General features: G+C 34.5%; 2 protein-coding genes across 6 annotated transcripts in view; one reads left to right on the top strand and one right to left on the bottom strand.

The window, feature by feature from the left end:
- Nucleotides 1-11,239, bottom strand: part of Rdx (roadkill) — a 52,063-nt gene extending 40,824 nt beyond the window's left edge. For 3 of the 5 annotated variants that reach the window (XM_064037348.1, XM_049838883.2, XM_021344860.3), the window contains exon 1: nt 11,060-11,239. Coding sequence is in view for 2 of the 5 variants with exons in the window: in XM_049838881.2 (XP_049694838.2) it covers nt 10,640-10,652 (13 nt within the window). In the remaining 3 variants the exon portion in view is untranslated. Of the gene's footprint in view, nt 1-10,639; nt 10,821-11,059 lie in introns of those variants that run through there. The other 2 variants (XM_049838881.2, XM_021344857.3) reach the window with 1 other exon arrangement.
- Nucleotides 11,240-11,853: 614 nt separating this feature from the next.
- On the top strand, nt 11,854-12,997 carry LOC110384031 (huntingtin-interacting protein K). The gene is made up of 3 exons (XM_021345060.3): nt 11,854-12,179; nt 12,442-12,549; nt 12,817-12,997. Exons 1-3 carry the CDS (start codon nt 12,021-12,023, stop codon nt 12,910-12,912), a joined length of 363 nt encoding a protein of 120 aa, XP_021200735.1. The 5' UTR covers nt 11,854-12,020; the 3' UTR covers nt 12,913-12,997.

Here is a 12,997-nt window from a genome sequence, read left to right as displayed (position 1 = left end):
AAGAGATCTCAGCGAGAAATACGTTCACCGTCCTAGATGCGCGGTACTTTCGTTTTGAAATCGGCGCGCACAATTGGCCGTATCGAGACAGAAGCGGACCAGCTGCACTGAGCACAGCTCGCACGCATTCCTGTGCCTGACGAGCACACCCTTCGCCCACACTTTATTATTTCAATCATAAAATAAAGCTTATATAGGTCGTTTATTTCTGCCACACCTATCCCCCTGTCCCAGTATCAAAAATAAAGCGCTTGAAGCGTAAAGGCGTGGTGAAATCGGTTAAATTACAAACTCGCGCAGAATAGTTTTAACTATCAACCAATTCAGATTCGTCTAGAAAGAACCTAAAAACAGACTTTCATCAAAATAAAAAAGCATTTTGTCAACTTTCATGCAGCGCATTCGATTACTACCGAAACATAAAAACAGGCATTCAAGAGATTGCTAAAATAAAATTAACCATGTAAAAACTTTCGTTTGTATACTTTTTAGTAAAACTATTGAAAGTTAGCCATGAAAAGAATTTCTACTGACTGTGATCGATGATCGTGACAACTTTCAAAAGTGTATTTAGAAGATAATTGAAAGTTACATAACGCTGCCAATGAATTAGTGCATAGATCATCAGCTAATAGTGTAAGTCTAATTGTAGTGTTAAGAATTAGTTCGTTATGACGATGTTGTTCAAAGTTTGTCCTAATTTCTATTGCAAATCTGTGCGAAGAAGATGTAGAGATTAATACCACGAAATTATTTGAAGGTTGACTAAATTCTCTTCAAGATGAATTCGTGTGAATGTGGCGGGTTTGAATTTCATTTGTACCGTAAGCATACGTAGTGCGCCTAGCCACGACTTTTGCAATTTGCGTTTCACCAACACAAGGAGAATGTGACATAATTTGACTGGTACACTGCTGGCACAGAAAAAGTGTTACCAAATAAAACTCATCACACAAAAAGCGGTTCAGTTGATTTTAAAGTTATTTCGTAAATTGAAAATGAGTTGATGATGGATGACTTATGAGATCGATGAATTCAGTTCTCGATACATTTATAATATTCATTTTAACAGAATTTGCAAAATGAGGTTTGGAATCTCAACCAACGAAATCCATGTTAATAAAATAAATTATGAACAGATTCTGTGAGAATGAATAAATTATGCACGTGTCAGGTCGTCACGATCGTAAATGCAACAACAGTAACAGTAATACATTAATGGCGTATCAAATTAACTCAAACGGACATATAAAGTGGCTATTCATTTATGCAGTCAACGTGCGCCAGATTTCATAAGCGTTCTCTCCGCACCCTGATCTAGGTTATGTGGTCGACATCGGCGGCAGCAGCGGTGGCGTATCGAGCGCGTCTGATGTTAACCTACATACATCGCTGGCACACTTACACCAACTCGGTTGGGGTCGAGAGCACCCGGACCCGTAAAATTCGTGACCCAGCCCCCTCCCTTCCGACCTCTCGTTGTATTTTGAGGTCCCCGCTACGTCAAACGTGTTAGATAACAAATTTCTAGGTTCTACTTTTTGCATGACTACCTACTAGCTGCATGCTCGCTTACTTATTTAGTCGGTTTCAGCTCTTTTCAAGCGCTTCGTTGAAGTGAACTCTATCAGTAACAAAGGTATTCAATTTTCAATGAAGTTTGTTTACCGTGGTTGTGGTCTCATAAATTTTGAACGACGTAGTACTACAGTTTTCCAGAGAATACTTTACATAATTAAAATCGAATCGGAAGTGGTTATCGTTTATCGAGGAATCATTAAGCAATATTATGGAAGCGGTTACACAGCAAAGCAGATTATTCGTTTAATCATGTACATTTTTGTAGAAATGTAGGAAGATTAATAAAGCGAAAAGCGGAATTAAATTAAATGTTAAAGTGAAAATTTTACCAAGCCTTTTCAGGATAGCCCTACATGCTTTGTGATTGAACATCAAAAGGTTATTTTTATTTTGCAATTCCGTTTACCTATATCCAGATTTTAAGGCCGCTTCAGAACCACACAAACAATCCTAGAACACTGCAAAATGCTTTGTAATCCAATCCTCATTTGAATCAAAAGATAGTTGTGAATGCACGTCGCCACAATGAATACTTCAGTAAAACCTTCGAAGTTGTTTATGCTTTCCAGACAGGCATCATCGCTCCTCCTTGGGTCACGATGCTCTTCAGTACGAGTGCCATGCCTTGCAGTCACGAGGGTCGATGCCCGGCCTGTGTCGCTAACACTACCAATCGATAACCTGATTTGCACTACTCATACAACACTAGCCATGATTCACCCGATATAACCGAATTAACTAATGTTTAATTACCACGCCTATCTCGATTCTCGATGCGTTTCCACTGTCCTGCTCGCACTCACCGGTATTAACTCGGTTGAGTAATCAATCCCTAATGTGGTGTCGCATGTGGTGTTATCTGAATTCATAGGAATTTATTCATATTCTCAATTAGGGGAACTGTGAATATGTCTGGCCATATTACTCATATGGAGTTATTTCTCAAAGCATCTACCATGAACAGTAAAGGAAATATTTGGTTTATTGTTCGAGCATTTTTTCTCGGAAGCCAAAGCAAAGCTTTAAAATCTGTAAAGAGTTTTTTGATGTCATTGTACATGTACTTATATGTAGGCCTATTGCGATGCGAGTTGATGGGACAATGCAAGTGTCCAGAGCCTGGTCCGCGTGCAATCCGAGGTCGACGCCCTCCCGGCGGACGAGTTAACCGCGGAATACTGACCCCTCTCGCACCATACACTCAACAATACACTAACGACTCGATACACATAAGGATAAAGTCCGTTTTACAACGTCCCAACTACCGGTTAGAATAACCACAACTTTGTAAGTTCAAATACGAGCAGATATCAACGGCATATTCATACAGGAAGTACGTGGTGCGTATCCAACATTTTTGAAGACCTATTCTATTTATTAATAACATCAAATACTATTGTTTTAACACACGTGCCATGAGCAAAAATAATATTTCTCATAAAAAAAGTTTAGATCTGTGAAATCAATAATTGTAGATATGCGTTGTTTGTAATTTGCCGCATGCCTCTGGCGTATGGTGTTTGCGCATTCATTGTTGTTATGGGGAAAACCGTTGAAAACAGTAAAATTGACAAATACATTTTACACTTCTTATGAGAAATGTGTAGGAAGTGAAGCGCAATTACGCTCTATGACAATCCAGAAAGCGCAGCATGAGCTGACTTTAGACAATAGTTAAAAGTTGCTAACTGTTTCGTAAGCATCATTTGTCTTTCAGGTTAAGTTAGCGTCGCGCTAAAATTTTACAGTTAAAATGACGTCTCAGTTAACCGCTAGTCGAATGATAACCCTAAAAACTAAAAACATCTATTAGATATGTAGTGCCGTTGTACCGAATTAGATCGAGGTAAAGCGATGAACAACGCGATAGCTAACGTGATAGATAAGTTATCTATCAGTACTAACGCTGTGGTAGTTTGCCACGGACCGCTTCAACAATAAGGTACTAAATACTTAATGGTATTTACGAGTACCAGTTAAGTATACAAGGAAGTATTGTTTTAACATTGTTATCTGTTATACATGAACGCTCTACAGGGTCATCTGCCGTCACGAATTGATATTGAATCAATATTTAAAACTTATGATTTACGTTTAGCCTTTATGTCTGTGACAAGGATAGTTACTTATTATCATGTTAATTATTATTTCTGGTTTTTAGTTATGTAATATTATACACAAATTAATGTAAATCTTCTGTTCTTTTTTGTCGTTTAAATCAGGAACTTATTTTCATAAGAGACCGTTTTTATCCAGGTCTTCTTGAAGTGGACCGATTGGATGCAGATAAAAATACAGGTCATTATTCATACGTAAGTGAATAAGTGGCGCAGTTTCTATGGGAGCGGCAAATAGGAACTCTGTAAACGAAGACAACGATCGCCGCCCTATTTTCCTTTGCTTCATACACATAAATACATATGAAACCACAAACCTACTCCATGACCGTGTGACCCAACACTTTGTAAGTATCTAATTACTTTGTACGTAATAAGTAAATATTGTTCATCATTTTAACACAATTTCAGGAAATGATCTATATTGACGTAAGCACGTATAACCAACTTGTTTTCGTCCTAAAATCTTTTGTTTTAACAGCATATTCGAGAGTTTGAGAATATAAAGGTTCTTCCCACACGACAAGAATTTATTTGCATAAAGTTTCTAGTATTTTCAACTAAGAAAAGTAGGTAATCATGACATGAGGCTGTTGAAAGCTTCAACTGTTTTGTAACGTAATGTTTAAGCACAGTTTTAAGGTGGCCACTGACCTGTTTCATTTGGATATAACGTAACATTCGCAACGGGTGTTGTTAGGTTGGTGTGTTACAGCAAGTAGCGCGGCACGGCAGGCAGACTCGAGCATTCACTTACTTAGTACCATGTAATGTAACATTTGGCAGAAAATGACACCAGTCAGTCGACGCCTTTACAATCAAAATGGAGGTTCAAGTATCTGTTGTATTTATTCAAGCTCAGGTGCTTCTTTGTTGACTTAATAAAGTGCAATTACAACGTAATGATTTATTAAATAACATTAAGCACGTTAGCTTGCCACTTTTACGTAACAATTTTACATTGTATTTTAATTTTAATAATTATTTATTACCATTGTACGTTATACCGACTTTTGAACATAATTTCTACGTCAATGTCTTTGTTATAATCTTACGAGTTAATCAGTTTACTTATTCAATTTTAGCCTTTACTAGAATTTTTTTTTTACAAGTTTTGTTAGTTGCCGAGAAAACTTAGTCAAAACAAATTATTTAATTCCCGTCCTGAATACTATTTAGGTACGTGACGAATGTTATTAGAAATTAGATTTTGAGGAATGCCCAGTTGCGGTGGAACCAGAAAAATAAAAAAAATATGTGTGATATTTACAAAATCTAGTTATAATTATGACTTTTGGGCGTGACACCAAAATTCTGTATTCAGGGTAGTGGGTGAACCGACCTAGAAACTGAAATGATGTCATTTATCATTTGGAGCGTCAAGTCCTTGAGACAAAAGTTACCCAAGGCCGGTAGCCCCGAAAATATCCTTCTAGCGGGAAAGTCCTTGGAGATACAGAATACAAGGTCACCTCATTACGGATGTGGCCGACTAGTCGTACAATCAGTCTATGGATTCAGCTTACTGTAACAAGGTTACAGAAAAATATTTCGGTAGGCACGGGATTTAACGATAAATTCATTGAGCACTTTTCAAGTTTATAGAACGTGAATAAATATCTGAGGCTATTTATTTTACTTGAGAACACAAGGTTTTTACATTGTGAGTTTCTTTTTAATCGACTTTGAATGAACTGTATCTACGTGTTGTGACTTATCTGATATTTTAGATCCGTTCAAGTGATTATTTTGTTAAAGGTAACTGGCAAATTGGTTCAATAAATTGTTATTCTAAGAAACTTAACTCAGGTATAATTTGATATTTAGAAAGTATATAAAGCTAATAGTGTATCAAATTATTATGCTTTTAGGACCAAGGTTATGGCGAGGTTATTCATATCACCTTCAAACTCCCGAAATCCATTTCAGAATTTCTGTAAGCCAATTTATTACCTACTGAAGTTTAGCTACGTTTCTTTTGTTACTTGCCTGAAACGCTGAATCCATGAAGTGCAGATTTACATTTCACCAGGTAAGATAGGCGAAGAGAAGAACTGAAATTGTTCTGCAACGGGCACAGATCCAAACTCAGTTCAGTTACTGAGAATTCCTTAATGGAAAAATACCGAGACACTCATCCCGGCTTCGGGATTGATCCAACCATCCCTGGTATGCCCTACGTCCCCACTTACCACTCATAAAAGTCGCAGTTAGCATATTTATTTGTAGTTATATAGAAGTTGGGGTCAATAAACTGCAATTTGACTTCTTGTTTGTCTGTTGTCATTGCAACAGTATTTTGTTGTTTTGTTCCAAAGTTCTTTGTACTGTCGACAGCTATTTATGTTTTAGACCTTTACATGTAATATAAAGACACGTGCAGGACTGTCAACAAAAACACCGTCTTTTGAATATATTTTTTTTTGGTATCCTGCCATTTACAGGCGAAGACTGGCATTGTGAAAATAATATTTTTAAATATCAATCTGTCAGTTAATGATTTTAATCGGTATTTAACTTCGCCTTTATACATTTAATTTAAATTCTAGGTATTAACATAGCGGACTACCAAAGATCACTCACAATATTACAAGAAAAGGTGTAAAAACATTTTATATTTTATATTAGTTCTGTGTTGTATATTATTCTTTTAAATATACTTATGTAAATTCGTCCAGAAGCAGTGCATAGTAATTAGGTACACAATTCTCGTGAGAAGATAACTAGTGTAGGAAGATTTATACAGTTTCTTAGAAAAGGTATGCATATTATTATTAGTCCCAAGTTGACCGTTACTTTTCAACACCCTAACTAACAAAACGCTATGGTATTTTTACCGTTATTTTTAATTTATGAGTAAACTCATGGACCGAGGCCGTTCTAATTATTTCGCTACTTAACTACGCTTAGACAAACAAGCTTGTTAATGTAATAAAATTAAAATGATACTGTATGTAAAAAATAAGCTGATGTACCGAAAAGCTGAAACCATACAGTGATTTCCTCAATTGGTAACCAAATTGTGTCAAGGTAAGTAATTACATTGTTTCAATATATTTTCCCGTATTCAGCGGATATGATAAAAAATCAGGCCAACCAAAAATATGGAAAGCTATAACCGATTTTTAATCAACCAGGATAAGGAGCGAGGTCAATTTGTATCAAAAAAGTATTTTATGCGTGCGCTTGTATTTTGTTTAGCGCCATCTAGCGGCAATCGAGACAATCGAATGATGTTGCAAAACAGCTACTGAGCTTTTGTTCAGATATCATTTTAGCAATTCGAGATTTTCCCTGAATACATTTCTAAAAATAGTCCGGTTATAGTATTTAGCGTTAGCTATAGACAAAATTCCGCTTTTTAAATGGCCCAATCCCGAAATATTCAGATGATTGGTAAACCATTAGACCTTTTTTTTACCCATTCTGTGCCAACAACGCACCTGTTGTGTTCACGTTGATGGCCATTAAAAACACCTTGAATTCCTGGGACAGGTGTTAGCAGATTTTTTTCAGTTTCGTTAGTTCTGTTTGATGCACGATTTTAATTGTTAATCTCGTTTAGAGAATATGCAGAGGGGACGTCTGAGATGTAAGCGGATTATAAGGGAGGACGATCTAATTAATCTTCTAGCGATAATAAAGGCAGTCCCTAACTGCAGCTGTTTGGGGGAAATTCTAAGGAAATATGAAGTTATGTACCCGACCTTTTAAAATATATGTACAAAAGATAAGTGATATCATTCTTCGTACAAAAGATGTATGATCCTGCGTACTCTTTGGATGATGACGTATTGCCGTTTAGAAGAGTCTCATATAATTTAAAAAAAAATGCTAATGAAGCGGCATTCGTGAACGATATTGATAACAAACACATGTACTACTTTTGTGACCTAAAAACGAAATTACAAAGTCAGCAGCACATCACGCATTTCTCGGTAAAATTGTATGAGTAATGGTTTAGAAGCCACGGCATTGAATGTGCCCCTGTCTGCTAAACAGTTGTCGCTTCCGCATCGGAATAAAGTTGGACGTTTTACTTTCTACTAGTAGATGTAAAAACGGATGTATTTTAGTTGCAGTAACAGATTTTGATGAGATTATGTAGGCCTATAAGTTATATATATTATCAAAATAACATACCTACAAGCTACTTATAGTATAGTAGTCTTTAGGAGTAGTTCCCTAAGGAGGTCTTTGCGTAACGACGAACCAAAGGAGGACATTTGTTTGCTTAATTTCCCAAATAAGTACCTATTTCGTAGATTTCAAAATTACCAAAAAAAAATTGCGTTTGTGTTAAATTCTGATGACACTCGACCAACAAATAAATTGCCATGTCACAGGGAACTTTACCTATCATTGAGTTCGTGTATTTTTTTTTATATTACCAAAAAGGAGCGCCATCTGTTGAACGAACTATAAATTAATAATACCGTAGCTAGGCACAAGGATCACATTTATAGGCGAATGGTTTCTGCCAGCAGCGGCTTTAATTATTACGTCTCGTGGGTACTACTTCACGCACATGGACAACAATTAGCCTATAGCCTTCCTCGAAATGTGGGATATCTAACACCGAATGATTTTTAAGATCGAACTCGTAGTTCCTGTCATATGCGCGTTCAAGCAAACAAATTCTTCATTAAGTACCTAATTAGTACACTATACACTAATAGTATAATAAGCTGAAGAATGCTTATTTAAAAATCTATAGATTAAATAAATTAATGAGGTGAACCTTTTTATTCAACAATATCCTCATACTAGCTCTTTGCCTAAATATTTGCATAACGATAACATGGAACGGAAACTTCCAACAAGGATAAATAATAATAATTTCCCTCCTAACGACGTCACAGGAAAAATGGTAGAAAAATATCTGTATCACCAGCTTATGTGGCTACTTGTACAATGATTTTATTTATGTCTATATTTTCCTCGAAGCTATTAACTTTTGATAGATTAGTTTGGTGATTTTCATACTTTACACCTGTCAGCCATATTAAATTATATCAAGAAGAAGTGTTCAAGATAGTATCATTATTTTATCATTATAATTATCATTATTTTTTTTTGTAGTAGCAACAAAAAAAAAATATTTGCTACTTGGTAGGGCATTTATTCAACCTTAATTTTTGTTTTTGATAATTTTAATGCGTTTATCACATCGCATGTAAATCATTAAAAAATAACACTAGTATTTACTACTGTTACAATGAAAATAATAAGTAAACATGAAATAACAATTTTTATATTATAATTTCATAATAATAAAGAATGAGACCAAGTAATGAACCCTGTGGCATTCTTGTTAAGATACAACAATAGATATGCATCTATTGACAGAGAATTAGAATAGCTACAGGAAATTATGATTAACTAGCACAGCCATCTCTATCAAATGCTTATTTGATATCAAAGTAAACAGTATTACATATAACTATTGAATATGTATTATATATCATTTACAATAAAAAAAAAAAAAATTAATGAAATCATAGTAAAATAATACATAGGTGTAGAATTATTTTACTTGTTGATACTTGCGGGGAATCGGTAAACTTTATTGAGTAAATTCAAAATCAGTGCAGTTAAATTTAATGCAGAAAAATAATTGCAATTCAATATATGTCATGGAAGGATTAAATCATTCATAGTATACAATCAGATGCAGTGTAGCCAACATTAAAATGTATATATGACTGCACCAGGAGCTGGGTCAAGGAAAATGCGGAATAGTGTCAAGACTTCTTGAGTACAAACAATGATAAAAGACACATGAAAATTGGTCAGGGTGGAGCAATCAGACATTGCCACATGAACACTATTGTACTGGGATCTATGTAGGTTGATGGTTACATTAGGCTGAATAGTCTATTTTTATTTATTAAAAGCTGACCTTAATTTGTTATGATCGCTGAAAATAATTGTAACTGAGGAAGATTTCATATTTTTTTGTCTTTATACATATAAAGCGCTTACCAAGATTCTTGGTAATGTCTTTACCTTTCATATAAAATCTATGGTCAAACAATGTTCATACCGTTTTTGACTTTCTGAAAAAAAGGTACAATGTGCCTTGCACACAACTGCAAAATGTGCCTCATTGCTGAACCACCTACATTGTTATGAATATTATTTATACAAGTACTTATATTAGATTCTACTAAGCTTGCCAGGCACATTAATCTTAAATTGGGAAATAAATTGCAGAAATAACTAGGATCTTTGGCTATGTTTAATCCTCTATTTTATATACCTAGTATTTGGTATTTTATATACCCGGATAGTCTCTTAGGATGTGGGAGAAACTGCAGTAAACAGCAAGTTTCTGCCTGAGAGCGCTTATAGCGATAAGTCTGCCCATTTTATGATCCATTTTAATTTTTTATTAATTTCAAGTACTAAAATGAAATGCAATCTCAATTTATGTCCAAGGATTAATTTGTGCATTATGTTTTAGCAGATATTAAATCCACAGTTAGCTTTGAGATGTCTGAAGAACACTGCAGAACCATTATTAAAGTATTATCCTTCTCTGAAAAAGTCTATATGGATAATAGAGACTAGTATAATATTTAAATACCACCATTATTTCTAATATTAGTGCTATCTATTTACTTAGCGTTGAAATTAAAAATTAAATTAACTGTAGTTACTTTTATGATTGCATTTGACTTTATTACTCTGAAACAGAATCTCATGACTTAAAATGTTTGTATTGTTACATAGAAACCCAATTAGAATGAAGTAGCCAAGCAAAGCATGAACATATAAAACACAGTCATAAACCTTTCTACCCAGAACAATAGAGGGATCTTTCCTTATTATGGGTACCCATGTTAGTCAAAAGATTCCTCAACAAAGTACTGTTTTGAGAAAATTATAAACTTTATCACAGTTATTAGAGACTTTGTAACAACATTATACGTAGTTACCTGGGTAGTTCATAAGCTTGTTAACACATGGCAAAATCTACACTCAAAACACCATGGTTCAAGGTCACTTCACTCACACAACTAATGTTTGAAGTCAAAATAACACACAGTAATTCCTTTTTACATGTATTGTATCAGCGTAACGATATAGCCTCGCGTGAAATTACTAGAAAGGCTATGGTGTATGAAATAGACACGAGCTATCGCGAGCAAATGAAAACGTTCTCCATATTGCCTTGACGTCACATTGAAATACCAAACAATGGTTTATGGAACGAATCGCAATCTATGTATTTAATTTTGAATCAAATGTTAAAGATTAGGCTCGTTTCTGCGTAAAAATTTATAAAAAATCATACGTCAAGGGCGAAATACCATTAATAGTTTGACAATTCGCGAAATCTAAAATTACACACTTACCAATTCCTGCCGTTTTCGCTGCACTTTTGAGGGTAACCAAACACTTAAAATTATAAACTCAAAAGAAAAATTGTTTTAAATTACGTTCTACCTTAAAAATTAAGGAATTAAAAACAAAAGAAGAAGAAATATACAGTAGTATGGAAGGGGTAACGCAATGCACAGCATAAGCTGTCAAAGTGTCAAGAGTGTCATTCAAGTCAAATAAATATTTATAAATAGGGTGAATAGCAATATCAAAATGTATTTTTGTACAGATATTATCTACAGGATAATTTTCAGTTTTTAGATTAGATGAATTTGACAAACATAAAGTTTTGAAAGCAATTAAAATGTTTGTCTGTGTTAAAGTCTTGGTAGATAAGGATCCAAATTAAAATAAACATCGGCTAAATAATTAAACGTGGAAATCATCACGACAATAATAATCTCTATGGTTTTCGTTCGGAAGTATTTTTTATTTATTTCGTTATTTGTAGCAAAAATCTATATAGTGATTAATCTCGACATTCGTGGCAAGCGTACTTCTCTTCCTGCCATGCATTTGTATGGAATAAATTATTTATGGCAGTGTATTTTTCCTTCAGTTTCTAATTGTTGTATCCTATTTGATAAACAAAAAGGAGTAGGTAATCAATAAAGCGGCATACTATAAAATAACATTCAGTTATTTAATGCAGTATATCCCACTTTGTTTTTTATTTTATCCTGTACCAACCATCGATTTTATAAATAGAATGAATCACGATGAAACCAAAGAGAATCGCAACATTCTGCTTGCTGCTGTTGGAGTTCAAGTTTCCGAACGAAATAACCTCAAAATAATACAATCTCATTTTCGTTTTCGATTTACATGACAGTTTTGTTTGTCTGTAAAATGCTTATTTAGTTGAAATTTGTGTAGAAATAATTAATTTCAAGTAGAATTCCTGTTATAGTATAAGTATATATAAAGGACAGGATGGCCGACGAAGAAATTAACGGGGATACTGATGATATCCAGCACGATAAAGATAAAACTCAGAAGAAGACTGCCAAACATGATAGTGGAGTAGCAGACTTAGAGAAAGTTACGGACTATGCCGAAGAGAAGGAGATATCCTCCCAGGACATATCTGGGGTAAGCATCTAACTGTTAGCATTGGTACGTGCGTAGAAGGTTACTTTTTCATCGAGTAGTTGTCTGTTCTATTGAGGTTATCACTACAGTACAGTGCTCTTGAGTTTGGAACTCATAAAATCTGCTAGTGTGTTCTTTAAATTCGATATTCAAAAATAACTATTACTTACGAAAGAAATGCGTTGCTTGAAATTTGTGATTCATTGGACTGGTTTGATAAGTACAACTAATAAATTTCTCACAGAAAACAATTTGATTTCAGGCCCTGTCATTAATAGGCGACAGGAGAAACAAGGAGGCTGCTGAGCGTCTAGAAAAGGAAAAGGAACTACAAAAAGTTTCAGTGAAAAAGGATGACATAGAATTAATTGTAAGTTTGCAGAATTGTTAAAAACACTAACAAAGTTATCATATCATAGTTTGTCTAAACTGGTATCAACACAACTTCCTTTTGAAATGGCTGTAGACTGAAACTGTAGGAAATTATTTTTCCAGAGACATTCTATTAAATTATGAATTCTAAACTCACAAATGCAAGTCATTGGTACTAGTAAAACTAAATACACACTACTACATCAATTTATTGCACTGCATTGCTTGACAAAAACGTATAAACATAAAACTTTATAACTTCCAGGTAAAAGAGATGGAGATTTCCAGAACATTAGCAGAAAGAACTCTAAGGGAACATCGGGGAGATGTGGTAGCAGCACTGACAACCCTCACAAACTAACATGAATATTATACTAATTTATAAGTTTATGTTCATAAACAAACAACTGTCTGAACTTATGTGAATAGAATTTTCTATCCAAAGA

Source organism: Helicoverpa armigera, chromosome 12 (assembly GCF_030705265.1).
Source record: "Helicoverpa armigera isolate CAAS_96S chromosome 12, ASM3070526v1, whole genome shotgun sequence".
Taxonomy (NCBI): domain Eukaryota; kingdom Metazoa; phylum Arthropoda; class Insecta; order Lepidoptera; family Noctuidae; genus Helicoverpa; species Helicoverpa armigera.
Note: the sequence above shows the minus strand (reverse complement) of the source record. Positions and strands in the feature narration are given on the sequence as shown.

Bases quoted from the DNA above. Each gene is read 5' to 3' on its own strand.
- LOC110384031 (XM_021345060.3), top strand. From the start codon at position 12,021: ATGGCCGACGAAGAAATTAACGGGGATACTGATGATATCCAGCACGAT. The intron at 12,180-12,441 runs GTAAGCATCTAA...ATTTGATTTCAG, and splicing joins CCTCCCAGGACATATCTGGG to GCCCTGTCATTAATAGGCGA. The intron at 12,550-12,816 runs GTAAGTTTGCAG...TATAACTTCCAG, and splicing joins AGGATGACATAGAATTAATT to GTAAAAGAGATGGAGATTTC.